This window comes from Orycteropus afer, unplaced genomic scaffold (assembly GCF_000298275.1).
Source record: "Orycteropus afer afer isolate SDZICR_OR568_19922 unplaced genomic scaffold, OryAfe1.0 scaffold00118, whole genome shotgun sequence".
NCBI classification, from domain to species: Eukaryota; Metazoa; Chordata; class Mammalia; order Tubulidentata; family Orycteropodidae; genus Orycteropus; species Orycteropus afer.
This window is the reverse complement of record NW_006921705.1, coordinates 3,871,290-3,888,110: the sequence shown is the minus strand read 5'-3', so window position 1 is coordinate 3,888,110 and position 16,821 is coordinate 3,871,290. Positions and strand designations below refer to the sequence as shown.

The 16,821-nt window shown below is 37.7% G+C and overlaps 1 protein-coding gene across 1 annotated transcript in view; it reads left to right on the top strand.

The window, feature by feature from the left end:
* PRKG1 (protein kinase cGMP-dependent 1) overlaps positions 1 to 16,821 on the top strand; it is a 1,628,352-nt gene that overhangs the window by 1,402,399 nt on the left and 209,132 nt on the right. The window contains exon 8 of the mRNA XM_007944042.1: positions 8,839 to 8,904. Within this exon, the coding sequence (XP_007942233.1) occupies positions 8,839 to 8,904 (66 nt within the window). The remainder of the gene's footprint in view (positions 1 to 8,838; positions 8,905 to 16,821) is intronic.

Below are 16,821 nucleotides of genomic sequence, written 5' to 3'. Positions count from 1 at the left end.
CTTTGTGACAATGAATGCCATGCCACTTCTTCAATTTGCCATTCCTGGCATAGTAGATCATATGGTTATCTGATTCAAAATGGCCAAAACCTGTCCATTTCAGGTCACTAATGCCTAGGATATCAATCTTTATTTGTTCCATTACATTTTTCACAGCTTCCAATGTTCCTAGATTCATACTTCATCCTTCCATGTTCTGATTATCAATGGATGTTTGCAGCTATTTCTTCTCATATTGAGTCATGCCACTACAGCAAATGGAGACCCAAAAACTCTACTTTATCATATCATTAAAGTATGCCATATTCTGATGAGGCAGCTCTTTCCCAGCCATATTTTGAGTGCCTTCTGACCTGAGGGACTCATCTTCCAGCACTGTATCAGACAATGTTTCACGGCTATTCATAAAAGTTTCTGGTAATATTTTAGACAGTGTTTCACTGCTATTCATAAGGTTTTCACTGGCCGAGTCTTTGAGAACTGGGCATCCTCTTCCTTCCAAGTCTGTCTCTGTTTGGAAGCTCTATCAAAACCAGTCCACCATGGGTACCCTTGCTGGCACACCCTCCAGCCTCACAGCAACGTGCAAGCCACCACAGTACAACAAACTGACAGACAAGTTCATCTCCCTTAGCTGTTCCAACCGTTCCACTCACTTCCTGGGCTCCCTCCTACCTGTTCCGGCTGCCAGCCCTGTCTGCTGCTGCTCCCTGCCCCCTAGGGGCTATCTCTGCCCCACCTTACTAAGGAAACAGCTATCTGTTGCAAATGTAGAAGAGGATAGTAAATACAGTACCTGGAAAGATAATAAGTTAGATAATAGAGCACCTGGAACTCTAAATAAAAGACTTGGAACTTTTAGGGCTTTCTTTGAAATTTTCTCAGCAAAGAGTTGGTATGACTTGATTTGCATTTGAAAATATGCAGTGTGATGATTAAGTTTGTATGTCAACTTGTTTGGGCCATAATTCTCACTGGTTTAGTAGTTATGATGTAGTTATCACCCAAGATGAGATCTGATATAATGTGATCACCTCCATAATGGGATCTGCTATGAGCACCCAGCCAGTTGAAAGGGATTTTCCTCAGGGTGTGGCTGCGTCCAATGCATATAGACTTCTGGCAAAGCTCTCTGGCTCTTTGCTCAATCTGGGTTCAGCATCTGTCTTGTCACTGTCTGCCCTCTGGTTCTTTGGACTTGAGCCAGTTGTCTACCATATTGCCTGTTGATCTTGGGATTTGTTAGCCTATGGAGACTGTGAGCCAGCAGCCAGCCATCTTACCTGCCAATCTTGGATTTGGTCAAACCCACCAGCCACTCCTCGGAAGGAAGTTTGGGCAATTTACTTCCATAGTGATACTGCATTGGAAACCTAAGGAGGGGTCGCTATGAGTTGGGTCTGACTCAACAGCACATAACAACAACAACATTTATTGGTTTCTTATTCTCTGGTAACATGTTTGGAAAGCATGTAACTATTTGCATGTATCAATTCATTTTACCCTTGATATATTTGCCCTTGGTACATACAGTAATCAAGGTGTAAATTATCTCATAATAGCTTCATGATTGAGTGAGAAATGGAGTCAGTGAATGTCCTAAGATGGCTTTTCATTAAAACTTATCTGCTCTGGGACCCAGTTTTCAAACGGCGCAGTCAGATTTGCCACAAACTCTACAAATCTAGTTCATAATTACTTCAATATTATAATTTGATTTTAAGTAGCTCTTTGCTACTTCTCATTTGCTATCAATTTTGAATATCCTACTTGTAGTAAGATTGCCTTTGATTTTGAGATAAAAAGATTTGCTTTGTCTTAGTATGAACCAGATTTAACTGAGGACATTAAACAGTTGTGCTTGACAAGAATGAAGGGCTCTAACCCATGGATTGCTATAAACCCTTACACAATTAGAGTCGTGTCAATTTCCCTGAAAGCTGGCACTGAGGGAGCACCAGGACTCTCTTGACAGCAGTCACATTTACCCAGAGCTAAAAGGGGAGAGCCCCAGCTCAGACAGCTCCTTTGCTTGACCTGTGTTCTGCTTTGACCTCGTACGCTCCAGAGTTTTCTAGTAGGCATAAGACACGAGAGAACTGCTTCAGAACAAGAGGAATCAATGTGAACACTTGCTATGGACTATTCAGATACTGACAGCGATTCTACTTTGGGGTACAGTGATGATGAGGATTCCAGTGATGACGTTCAAAGAATATCAGAGTCAGTGTGCAGAAAACTGTATTTGCAAATGTTTTTTAGATATTTTCATGCTCTATAATTTTATTGAAAGGAATTTTTAACTATTCCAAAATGTTGAAAAAGAAAAAACTACTAAACTGCATAGCTTTCCTGTGATTATTCATTAATCAATAGAAAGTTTGTATTTGAAATGTTTGTTAATGTGCCAAATAGTTGTTGTGTCTGCAGTAGTACATGTATACTAATTGTCATACTGAAATAAGCTAATATGCAGATACAGAACTGGATCAGTGTGAGATTTTATTTTCAAAGACAACGCACATGTTAGACTTGGACTAGGATATAGATACGTGTACATTTTCCTATTATAGAGGCCTAATGTGCTGTGTTCAGAGCAGTATGTGTTTGGAAAAAGTTTTAAAATTAAATAGATGGTGTTATCTTATAATTCTGGTTATAAAATTCTCTGTGGTAAATACTTTTAAAAATTCTCATCTATTCTTTGGTTAGAAATTATTAAATACCCTGAGCTGCCAAAAAGTACACAAAGAGAGAAAGAAGAAAAGAAAGAAAGAAGAAAGGAGAAGGAAGGAGGGAGAGAAGGAAAAAAGAGAGGGAGGGAGGAAGGAAGGAGGAACACTCAATTAATAAAAAACATGCTACTCCTTTCTCTCATCCCTTTAATCATCTCCAAACCAGTATTATACAGAGCCTTTTCAAACTTGGTAGAGAAGCTGTGTAAAGGCACGATCAGAACAGCTATGTAGGGATAGGAGTTAAAATAGCAACACTGAATTATTAGGACCTCTGTTTTGTAATTGTATATAATATTTTATTTGTAAATCTAAATGAAATCTGCTTTCAGCCTGGTGCTTGGACCCTGAAAGGAAATAAAGATACATAGCAAGTCATAGTATCATCAATTTTTATATCAGCACCTTTACAGTACGATTGCAATGACAATGTAATGGCAAAAAGAGCGTGGCATTGAATGAACTTGGCATTGACTAATTTCCTATTGCTATGCAACATTATTATTTAAAAAACAAACAAACAAAAACATAACAGTGCAAAGGAATACCCACAGATAGGAATTCTTATAATTAAAGAACCAAATGGCTTACCCAATTAGTGTACAATTGAGCATCGACAAATACATTGGTGCCATTTTTCTTTCACAAAGAAATATAATATTCATAATGGACAGAGATATGTTTCATAATGCTGCTCAAGATTTATTCTGCATTCGAACAAATTTAGAATTGTTGTTGAATTGTATCTGACAGTGTATAAGCAATGTACTGTGGTAGAAAGAATGTGCACTTTAATGTCAGCCAGATCTGTGTTCAAATTCCAGGATTACAACTGACTACATTAGGTGTGACTTTAGGCATGTTACTTAATTCCAATTCCCATATGTAAACTTGAGATAAAATACCCACTTTCTGTTATATGTGTGTAATGAAAACTGTGAAAACTATTTAACATAGTTCCTGATATCTGCTAGTGTCTCAATAAATGGTAATTATAATTTATTGTTTAATATGTTGTTTGCTCCCACTGTTATCCATGTTTTCAGTTTTAAAATATGTTACTTTATAAGGTACTAAGTCTGTTTCTAGGTCAGTAACTTGAAACATTTTCTTTTTTAAATAAAAATATTTTTAGTTTCTATTGATTATGTCACTCTTTGGACCTTTCATTTTTCATTTCTGTATTTTAGATTTTCGAAGTGCTTTGCTTTCGTTGCAGGAAAATTGCACTCAATTTTAAAAGTGTACCTAATTTAGGCTAGGAAAAGTAGTAATATTTTAAAAGATGGTAAATTTATGATGAAAACAGTTTTTAAAAATTCATATGCATGGAAAATACAGTCCTAATGAAACACTTTTTGCATATATTACATTTATTACATTTTTAAAATTCTGTAAGCCATTTCTGTATTGTCAAGATAGAAATATATATTTTGGAAAAGCTAGTTTTAATGTATTTTCTATAAGGCTGTGATTTTGTTTTTATTATTTTATTGTATTTTTTTGGACTGGTGGCAATTTGTAGTAACACATGCTGCCACGAGCAGCTTCCTAAGCAAAAAGTTAATCATACAGTTTATGAAGGACCCAATGATCATTGCTGACATTTTCTGCCTATTTTGTTTACATCACCAAAAATTCCCACTCAGAAAATGATAATAGAGTTGGAAATACATTGTTTCTTTTTCACTTCTGTGGAGCAGAAAGATAATCCCTACTTTGTTCCTGCCTGGGAATGTTTTATAAAATCACCAGGCAGAGGCTGCACATCAGAGACATGATTATGATTGTGATGAGAAGAATTATGAATAGTAAATAGTGCAAACCACACTCACTGTCTACTTCCTATTTACTGAGCACTATCTGGTAGCATAGTGCCTAAGGCACTTGACTGCTCACCAGAAGGCTGGCGGTTCAAACCCACCAGCCACTCCTCGGAAGGAAGGTTGGGCAATCCTACTTCCGTAGTGATACTGCCTCGGAAACCCAAGGAGGGGTCGCTATGAGTCGGGGCCGACTCGACGGCAAAACAACAACAACAACAACAAATCATAAACTTAACTTTGGTTGTCTTGAGCACATAGCAAGTAGGCACTGTCATCCTTCTCATTTTACAGATCAGGAAACTGAGAATTTCACATGGCTTCTGAGTGGTGGAGCTTAGATGCAAAGTCAATACAGTGTGATCCCAAAACCTGATCTCTCTGCTATGCTACTCAAAGATTCAGGCCTATTGTGTCTATACCATTCTTCCTACACTTACTAGGCTACTCTAGTATGCCAGGAATTTGGGATAAAACAAAGCAAAACTAGCCATGCCCCCTGCCTTGTGAGGATATGGTTTAATGGGGAGAGGTAGTCTTTAACCAAATAACCAGACAAATAGATGTGTCAATTACAAATGTGATAGGATAGACTGAGAAGTACATGACCATTGTGAGATCAGATATAGGGAAACTGACCTCATCAATTCAGAATGGCATCCCTAAGAAAGGAACACTTAGACTGAGATCTAAAGGATAAGCAAGGTTGAACTAGGCAAGGAGTTAGAGAGGAAATTCCTAGGCTCAATGAAAGTAAGTAAGAAATCAGGATAGCAGGGATGTGTTCAGTAACTGAAAGGAGCCCCGTATGCTGGAGGGCAGAGAGTATAAGGGAGACAAGGAGGCACTGGGAAGATGATAACAGGAGTGGAGGTCCAATTTATGTTAAGGGGAAAACAAAATGGTAGTGGGAGGAGAGGCTTTGTGTGTGTACATGTGCTGTGTGGAGGGAGACATAATTGTTGTATGGAGAGGGACATAATTATATTAGGCCATCTGATATATAGAAACTTGCTTAAAGGGCATTAGCTGCTGTTTTGCCTCACCAGTACAAATATTTGAAACTTCTGAAATTTGATTCTTCCTCATAACAGATGGGAATGAGTACATGACTTTATACTTTGAGGAATTCAGGAAGCCAGTAGGAGTGGATAATAACTTATCAATATTATTATTGATAATAATACTCAGGCCCAATAATTTAAATGACTAGTAATTTTTACCATGTCAAAACTATATATTTTATTAGATTACATGTGTTAAATTTTTTCTCATCACTACAAGTTCAACAATGGAAAATTTTTAAAAAAGAAATTAATAAGCAACAAAGGTAACAGTAAATCAGTATTAACAACCTGATAGGTATTGTTGAACACATTTTTTCATGGTTATAGAACATGTATATAAACACATTTATATAGTAGTTTCTTTTATTTTTACTAAAGTGTGTTTGACTACAAGTTTCTCAGAAACTTGTGTTTTTTCACTTAACATACCATATTAACACAAAATGATAAACATATTGATCTTCTAACTCAATACATGTATCTCATTCTTAAAGATTCCACATTTTTCAGTATCACAGTTTATTTGTCCTTTCTCCCATTGGTTAATATCCAAGTTCTTTTCAATATCTCCTAACACATACATGTAAGGAATAGTGCAGTAAACTTCTTTGTTTTATAATCATCCATTTACATATAGAATATCCAAAAGTGAGGCACACATTATATGTATATTTCTTTTTATTGTGATTTGCATGAAAGAGCAAATTGGTCTTCCACTCAACAATTCATACACATTTTGATTTGTGACATTGACTGCAATCACCATGATGTAACAGTACTCTTCTGAGTAACGTACTCTCTCTCTCCCTGTTTTCTGAGCTTTATCCCTGGGACTATGTGTGATCTCATATGTATGGTGGTTCTAAGGAATGGATACCTTCCTGGAGTTTTAGTTCACCTTATAGGCCTGATATTTGGTTGAAAGTTGAGCCACTGAGGTGAGGTCAGTTCCATACCTGAAGGGTGTCTAAGGGCCATACTCTCGGAGGTTCCACCAGTCTCTGTCAGACCAGTAAGTCTGGTCTTTCTTCATCATTTTGAGTTTTGTTTCACAATTTCCTCCCACTCTCTCCAGGACCTCCCATTATTATCCATTTCAGAGTGGTCAGCAGCAGGAGCCAGGCACCACCATCTAATTCTTCTAGTTTCAGGATTTTGGAGACTAGGGTTCATGTGGCCCATTAGTCCTTTGGACTAGTTGGTCCCATGTTTGATTTTTTTCACTCTTCTGTGCTCCACATGGAGAGAGACCAATAGTTGCACCTTAGATGGCTGCTCACAAGCTTTTAAACCCTGGTTGCTACTCACCCAAGTAGGATGTCAAACATTGTCTGTGGACTATGTTATGCTGATTTACCTTGATATCCCCAACACTATGATCCTGAGCCCCCAGGTCCAGTGTCTCCTTCCCTCAAGGTGTTTTATTTGGGCTAAGAAGTTCTCATAAAAGTGCCTCCTATATTCATTGATATATTTAAAGCACATATAAATAATATGTAGCAATATCCTCTGTTAAACCTATAGATATTTGTTGTTGTAGACCTATTCACCTTCCCAGTCCTGTTCAGCTTGAGTGTCTGTCTATGTATCTACTTGTAGATTATTTTTTATTACTGTTATTGTATGAATAGTACCTGCCTTTGTTATCTCTGGTGGCATAGTGCCTAAGGGATTTGACTACTAGCCAGAAGCCTGGTGATTCAAACCCACCAGCCACTCCTCAGAAGGAAGGTTGGGCAATCTACTTCTGTAGAGATAAAAAAAAAAAAAAAACATTGCCCTTGAGTCGGATCTGGCTCATAGTGACCCCTCCTTGCGTTTCTGAGGCAGTATCACTACTGAAGTAGATTGCCCAACCTGCCTTCCGAGGAGTGGCTGGTGGATTTGAAATGCCAGCCCTCTGGTTAGCAGTCAAATGCCTTAGGCACTACGCCACCAGAGCTCCCTCAGAAACCCAAGGAGGGGTCACTATGAGTCAGGACTGACTCAATGGCAGTGAGTTTGTTTTTTTGGTTTGTTGTCTTTAACTGTTGAGCACCTCCTTGTGTCTTCCTTTGCCTTGTCACGTTGTGCTGACCTCCCCCTTATTGTACATAGCAATTCCCTTCACCCAAGTTAGTGTGTCTACCCTCTCGTCAGTGGCTTACCCTCCTTTCCTCTCCCACCCCTGGTAACCTTCAAAGAATGCTTCTTTCTGTGAGTGCATATTTTACTGACTTTTATATTAATGGTCTTATGCAATATATTCTGGTAGTGTAGTGCCTAAGGCACTTGACTGCTAACCAGAAGGCTGGCAGTTCAAACCCACCAGCCACTCCTCGGAAGGAAGATGGGGCAATCTACTTCCGTAGTGATACTGCCTCAGAAACCCAAAGAGAGGTCGCTGTGAGTCAGATCCGACTCAAGGGCACATAACAATAACAACAACATACATTATTTGTCTTTTTGTGATTAACTAATTTTGCTTACCATAATGTCCTTCAGATTCATCCATGCTATGAGTTGTTTCACAAATTCATCATTATTTACATATGTATTTTTTAAGTTTAATGCATATCTCTAAGTTAGTTTCCAGAAAGGTAGCAGCAGGGCAGCAGGACATCTGCATATTTTCTGGCCATGGGAAGGAGGGTCTCTTCATTTCATCAGTCTCATCAATTTCTTAAGGTTTTTTTTTTTTTTTTTTTTGCCAATTTGAAAAGCAAGAAAGGGTTTTTATCTTTCTCTGACAGTAAGGTCAAGAATATTTTTATATCATGGCTACCACTGGGGATTTGTGTGTTATGATTTTTTTGTTCATATTTTATATTTTTACTGTGTCTCTTATCTCTTCGTAGAAGTTTCAAGAGTATACCTCCAGGTCCTTTAAAAACTCATCTGTTCATCTTCATTACTGTCCTTATCATTATTCAATTAAGTCATTAATTTCCTGAAGGGCAAAGGAAATGATGCAATCAAATTTTATTTCAGTTGTCTAAGTGAAGCTTAAAATTTGAAAATTCTAACTACTGGATTTGTGAGATTAATGACAGATATAGGGTGGTTTCTCAGAACAAAGAAATTTGAAACATGAACAAACTTAAATTTAGAGGCAGATGAATCAGCAGAGTTGACTTAATGTTTCCTGAATTAACCACAGTGAACACTTTTTTTCAATATTTAATATTATTTCACATCAACATCTTTCTGTTTTTTTTTTTTTTTTTTTAATAGGGAAGATGTAAGAACAGCAAACGTAATTGCTGCCGAAGCTGTAACCTGCCTTGTGATCGACAGAGAGTAAGTGCATTCCTTTATTATGTGTATTGAACATGATATCAGTGACATACATAATTTCCTGAAATTAAAAATCATTTTATAGAGCTCTTAATACTTCTTCCATATCATTTTGTTTTAAAATGAGTTCTACATATGATTTCCGTCCCTTGGTCTTGTAGAAGTGACTAGCTCTGTCACATTCTAGCTTTGTGTTCTTCAACAAGGTACTTAATCACTATAAGCTTCACCTTAGCTTGTTTGTAAAATAAGGATAACACATATAACATAGGAATGTTGTGAGGATTAATGAGACCATGTGATGAAGCATTTGACCAAGTGCTTTAACTCAGTAGGCACTCAACAAATGCAGTATATATCTATATATCTATATATCTATATCTATATATAGATATATGTTTTTAGAATTACAGTTATTACTATTATTATTAGGATTAAGCATATTTTAGTGAGCTCCTGTATTCCTCCATCTCAAGCTTCCTACCATATAAGTATTTAGGCAAAGTACTTTTGGAGTAAGCCTCAGTTCTAGACATACACAGATATTTAGGGCCATCAAAAGTTTGTTCAAGGATGCCCTACCCTGTTTCTTCCCTGTGCTTTGGCTTAATATTTACATTCCCTGAATTCTTTATTGGTTACCAAAAAACAAACCAAACTCACTGCCATCGAGTTGAATCTGACTCATAGCAACACCTACTTGAGTTTCTGGGGTGATATCAGTATAGAAGTAGATTGCTCAATCTTGCTTCCAAGGAGTGGCTGGTGGGTTTGAACTACCAGGCTTCTGGTTAGCAGTCAAATGCCTTAGGGACCAGGCCACTACAAATATCAGATCATTGACTTACAAAGAGTACTGTTAAAATGTATGTGCACTATCTGGGAGTACACCATCATTTTCCTCATTGCAATGTATATAGATAAGTTTATCAGAAGTGCTAAGTGAAGGGCTCAAGGAAACGAATTGTAAAACATACTTTTTAGTACAGCTTTTTCAACTGGAATAGATCATGTTTGTGTAGAATGAAATTGAGGCCAGAGATGTTCACCCTACAATGCTGGAGTGGAATGCTGAACTCAGGGGCTCTGGTAGGAGAAGGATCCATTTGAATCACAGGTATCACTGTTGGAGACCCCTTTATGCTGAATCTCTAGGACCAGAGTAGTAAAAAGCTGTAGAATGATAGGGATATCCATGCATACCTCCTAAAAAGATATTTTTTTGTCTAACTTCTGGAAACAATGACCTCCCATTTATTTCTTCTATTCAATTAACATTTTACTAAGGCGCTCTGGTAGCATAGTGCCTAGGGCATTTGAATGCTAACCAAAAGGCTGGCAGTTAAAACCCACCAGCCACTCCTTGGAAGGAAGGTTGGGCAATCTACTTCCACAGTAATACTGCCTTGGAAACCCAAGGAGGGGTCACTATGAGTCGGGTCTGACTTGATGACACATAGCAACAACATGTACAAAAGTATTGTCCTAGGATCTGTGAGAAGAAATGAAGGAAAAGCATAGATTCTTGTTTGGAGAGTTAGATTTTAATAGAGCATATGTGGCATATATACAAGTAACTATCATGCAAGGTAGAAGGTAAGAAATATCCAGAATATAATTTTATGCTATGTCCAGCAAAGGAAATGCCTACTTCTAACTGTAGATAATCAGGTTAAGTATTCATGGGAGAAAAAAATGGAATTGTTAGCTGGTTCTGGACATACTAGAAGAGCAGTACAAATAGATAAATTAGCATAAGCAACACAAGAAGCTAAAAGCCCATTCAACTGCCAAATGGCAGCTTTGTAAAGAAAGTAAGGAAATAAATTCACCAACATGTTGGGGCAGGTTCATGGAAAACCATGAATGTTGAAGTAAGGATAACTGACATTTTAATGCAGTGAAATGTTATTATTTGAACTGTATTAAGTAAACTAATTTGACAGTGCTCTGTAAGAGTGAGGGATTAGAGGCAAGTATCTAGTTAGATTAATCTAAATCTCATTGGTGCTCATGAGACCCTTCACAGGAGAAATGCAAAAGAATGAAGAGTTACTATCAAAGGGCTTAACTTGTGACTGAAAATAAGAGCAAAGGAGAGAATAGGAATGTAGTCATGACTGAGAAGATCTAGAAGGACTACAGAAGAGGAAATGTTTTGGAAGGAATGATGGTATTCCACTAGAGACAGAATGAATTTAACTTACAGTTTGGACACCCAAGAGTAAGAGCCTTGCAGGAGGTTGGAATGTGGAACAGAAACTCTTGATACATAAACTGCAAAATTGCCTGTATGGAGTTAATAGGTGAAATCATGAGACTCAATAGAATTACACAAAAGAGGAGAAAAGAGAGAAGGACCAAGTTTAGAATTTGGGGAAATTCTATAGCGACCCCTCCTTGGGTTTCCTAGGTGGTATCACTACAGAAGTAGATTGCCCAGTCTTCCTTCCAAGGAGTGTCTGGTAGATTTGAACTGCCAGCCTTTTGGTTAGCAGTCAAATGCCTTAGGCACTACACCACCAGAGCTCCCAATAGTCAGACAGGGGAAGAAAAATGAGTGAAGGAAATTGAGAGGTTAGCAATTACAGCAGTGTGTAAAACCTCATGAAAAAAGAAGAGAACATTTCAAGAGAAATCGAACAATCAGCAGTGTTAGATGCAAGAGTGAAGCTAAGAGTCATAAAGATAGAAAAAAGTCAATAAGTTTAGTAACCTGGAAGAAAATAGATTTTTTTATTATTATTTTTTAAGAGTTTGTTTTACATTCAACATTACTTGTACATTTAGTTTCACAGGAAGAAGTTTGATTAAAGTGGTGAGAATGTAATCCAGGTTACAAGGAGGGGCACTCTCAAGTTGAAGAGAGAGGATGTACCTATCAAAGCATTTTTGTCCTCTTAGAGTTATTAAAGGATTTCATACAAGGAGTGACAAGATCAGAAAAAAGGAAATTATACTTAAGTATGGCTTAAGATAACAGGCAAAAAGAATGCAGAATGGACAGTAAGGAAGTGAGACCCTGAAGCCAAAGAGTTCTTCTTTCAAACCATTTAGTAAGAAAGGGAAAAAAAGAAAGAAGAAGGGAGCATGAGGCATTCGTAGGGTCTTAGACAGTTTCATGAGAATGGGATATACAAGTATCCTGGAAGATTAAGCAAAGGAAATATTTGATGGAAATAAGGCCACAGAGGAGGCAACTTATGGCAAATGAAATGGTTACTAGGTTAATATACACTCTTTTACTTTTTTGAAAATGACAGGAAAGAGGAGAAATGCTGAGGTGTAGATTGCAACAGGCATTCTGGTATGCAGTAGTTAAAGCACTTTGCTACTGACCAAAAAGGTCAATAGTTTGAACCCACCTGCACTTCACAGGAGAGAGATTTGGTAGCCTGCTTCCATAAAGATTGCAGCCTTGGAAACCCTTTGGGGCAGTTCTCCTCTGTCCTATAGGGTCGCTATGAGTTGTAATTGATTCAGTGGCAGTGGATTTGGTTTGGGTTAGATAGGAAAGTTAAAACCAAAAAAAACCAAACTCATTGCCATTGAGTCATTCCTGACTCATAGCGACCCCTCCTTGGGTTTCCAAGATGATATCTCTATGGAAGTAGATTGCTCATTCTTCCTTCCGAGGAGTGGCTGGTGGGTTTGAACCACCAGCCTTCTGGTTAGCAGTCACATGTCTTAGGCACTACACCACCAGAGCTAGATGGTTTTAATTTTTCCTCTATAGCTTGGGATGAAAAAATATTATAAAGGGAAGAGTGAGAGTGGGGTTAGGGGTTTAGGGGTTGCCAGGTGATTGGGGGAAGTAGTTCTAGCATATTATATCACTACAGTGCTTTATAATTTGTAAGTTTTCACATGCATGGTATCCAAACTGGAAAGTTGATAAGGCATTTTACAGAAGAGGAAACTAAAGCCCATAGAGGCTTAATAACTTTATAGGGTTTTATGCTAAATGATAGAGGTCATCTAGTCGAGCTCCTTCATTTTAGTAAACTGAGGTCCTAAGAGAACCAGCAGCATCAAATAGTGCCACAAACAGATTTTTGTCCTCACCCTCATTTTCTCTTTTTCAAGCCCAAGCATATATAGGAGCTCTGGTGGCATAGTACCTAGGGCATTTGAGTGCTAACCAGAGGCTGGCAGTTCGAACCCACCAGCCACTCCTCAGAAAGAAGACTGGGCAATCTATTTCAATAGTGATACCACCTCAGAAACCCAAGGAGGGGTTGCTATGAGTCGGATCCGACTCAGTGTCAGTGAGTTTGGTTTTGGTTTTAGTAAGCATATATAGTATGCAATGGAAAAGGCATTGGCTTTGCAAAATCAAATAAATAAATAAATAAGCTGAGTATTTTATTCTTGACTGCACTATTTTTATGATACTCTGGGCAAAAACAACTCACTGCCATCAAGTCAATTTCAACTCATAGTGACCTCCATTGGGTTTCCAAAGCCATACATCTTTACAGAAGTAGATTTCCCTATCTTTTATCCGTGGTGTGGCTGATGGATTTGAACCACCAACCTTCTGGTTAGTAAGCAGATGCCTCAGGCACTGTGCCACCAGAGCTCCTATACTATGGGCAAGGTACTTTAATTTCAAATATCAGATTTCCTACCTGCAAAATGGGGTAATATGACTGGGAGCTCTCATGGCATAGTGCCTAAGGCATTTGACTGCCATCCAGAAGGCTGACAGTTCATACCCACCAGCCACTCCTTAGAAGGAAAGTTGGGCAATCTACTTCCATAGTGATACCACCTCGGAAACCCAAGGAGGGATCGCTCTGAGTTGGATCCGACTCAGTGGCAGTGAGTTTGGTTCTTGGTAAGACTTTCTTTGAGAATCAAACAATTTGGCATATGGAAAGGCCCATACATAGAACAAGTCATGTAGTAAGCACTCAATAAATGTGCCCTTCCTTTTTTTTACAGAAGACATAGGATTACCAGAGATGTAGCAACTTTTCTTTATAATCAGGACAAGTCTACCTTAGGAGACATATACAGAGAAGACAACTTGGGAGAGGTCTTGCTTAAGCACAAATACAGAGAAGACAGCTTGTTCTAGGGATTCAAGAATTGCATTCCTATAATCTTAGGAGAGAAGTTTGACTTCTCACTAAATGTTGAATTCACAGCTTAAAAAAAAAAAAAAAACACAAACAAAAAAGGCCCTCAGACTGTAATGGAAGGATCCTGTCAAAAACCTGCTGCTGGTACCTAATTTATTGCCAATTAGAGGAGCACTAGGGCTTCATCCCGTGCAGACAGATGGCAGACATTAGGACTGTCAACACAAGGAGCTTCTTTCACAAATTTACAAGCAAGGTACCATGTTACATAAGGCAGTGATTATGCTTTATCATTCCAGAGAGAGCACAAGAACATCATTGTAACTCATCATGCATGTCAGAATATTTTTTTTTAAATCCTCATTGACAAACCAGAAAATGATAAACAAATACATGATTTTCCTCATATGTATTCTCTGAGGATTTGTTTCTTCCATCCTAATCATTATCTTAAATAAGTATCTGCAGTGGTTCCAACATTCATGAAAATTGTCTGAGAAAGAGTATTGGTTAGGTTATTGCCTCAAATCTATACTTATTTTATTACTATTATAAATTTCTTGAATATATATACTAGGCAACTTTATCACTTCTAAGTTTGTAATCCATGGAAAGAAATTAATACAAAAGTAAGTTCATTATTGTGTTATGTACTCAATTATGCAATATCTGCTTCATTACGCTAGGAAGTTGTTTATGAAGATACAACCTTAATTAAGTTAACTGTCTTTTGAACACAGTGATAATTATTCTGATCATTGTCAAAGACAGTAACTGTTGTTGTTGTTGTTGTTGTTATGTGCCGAGTCGGACCTGAGTCATAGCAACCCCTCCCTGGGTTTCCGAGGCAGTATCATTATGGAAGTAGATTGCCCCATCTTCCTTCCCAGGAGCAGCTGCTGGGTTTGAACCACCAGCCTTCTGGTTAGCAGTCAAGTGCCTTAGGCACAATGCTACCAGAGCTCCTCTAAGACAGTAAGTAGCTACTAGTAAATCTTGAAGATTTATATATTTTTTTCCCCGGGAAATTAAGATCCAAGTTAGAATTCTAATGTTATCCCTGGTTTACTAGTCACACTGATTTATTGGCTTACTCATGATGGCTGGCAAATAGCAATGGTCTGAGTTCCCTGTTTGTCCCTCCTGTCACTCTGCTGTCTTGGTCATCTGATCCTCTTACCAAGGACATACCAGTCCTCTCTATGATCCAGCAAGAAAAGTGGTGACATCTGTCACAGCAGCAGGGCTAATGTCCATTTTTATTGGTTGGTCCCTGTGCCATATAGCCTGTTAATCATTTTAACGGCTACACATGGTGACGTTTTATCACCATTGGTCGTCGATTTTGGCTCTGTCTTCTATTTTGATGTGTGCATGTATTGCTATAAATTGGCCTCTGATCACTGCTTTTGCTGTGTCCCAAAGATTTTGGTATGTTGTGTTTTCATTCTCGTTTGATTCAAGGAATTTTTGAATTTCTATTTTTATTTCTTCTCTTACCCAGTCTTTCTCTAGAGGGTACTGTTCAGTTTCCATGTGTTTACTCTTTTTCTGTTGATCTTCCTATTGTTGAGTTCTAATTTGATAGCATTATGACCTGAGAAGATGCTTTGCAGTATTTCAATGTTTTTAAATTTATTAAGGCTTGCTTTATGTCCTAACATATGGTCTATCATGGAAAAAGTTCCATATGCACTGGAGAAGAATGTATATTGTGCTGCTGTTGGGTGAAGTGCTCTGTAGATGTCTATAAGGCCCAGTTGGTGGAGAGTATTGTTTAGCTCTTCTGAATCTTTATTGAGTTTCTTTCCAGTTGTTCCATCTTTCAAAGAAAGTGGTGTATTAAAATCTCACACTATGCGAGTGGAATCATCTATTTGGCTTTCAACTCTTTTAAGGTCTGATTTATATATTTTGGGGCCCTTTCATTGGGTCCATAGATATTTATTATGGTTATATCTTCATGATCAATTGATCCTTTAATCATTATATAATGTCCTTCCTTGTGTCATATGGTGTTTTTGTCTTAAAGTCACTTTGTTCAGAAATTAATATTGCCACTCCTGCTCTCTTGCTGTTGCCATTTGCTTGAAATATCTTTTTCCAACCTTTGATTTTTAGTCTATTTTTGACTTTAAGATGTGTCTCTTGTAGGCAGCATATTGATGGGTTTTGTTTTCTTATCCAATCTGTAACTCTCCATCTCTTGAGTGGTGCATTTAATCCATTAACATTCGGTGTAATTATTGACAAGTATGATTTGGTTGCTGTCGTTTTGGTATGTGTTTTTTCATGGTGTCCCTGGTTTCTTTGTTACCTATTATTTTCTGAGATGAGCTCATTATGTTTATGAATCCTGTTATCATTTCCTTTGCTGCTGTTGTTTTAGTATATGCTGAATATTTTGTGCTTGTCCTCTTTTTTATTGTGACATGAAGGCTTATCATTTTTTTTGAGGTTACCCTGTGATTTATAATTTTATCCCCGAGTTTAGAACAGTCCATTGTATCTTGCAACTCTCTTAACTTCCTCACCATTTAGAAATTCTGTAACTACACAGTCTTTTCCCTCTCTTTGTTTGTAGTTGTCCTCACTTGCCAATTGATGTCTCTGGTTCCCTGTTTACAGTCTTATAAGCTCATTTTATTTTGGATATGTCCATAGCTGTGGTTTCTGGGTTATGTCATCTTGTGTATTAATGCTCGGTTGTTATTTGCTATTTTTGGTTCTCTGTTCAAAGTACTCCCTTTAGCATCTCTTGTATGGTTGGTCTGGTTTTAACAAATTCCCTTAGTTTCTGCTTATCTGGAAATCTCCTAATTTCACCATCATA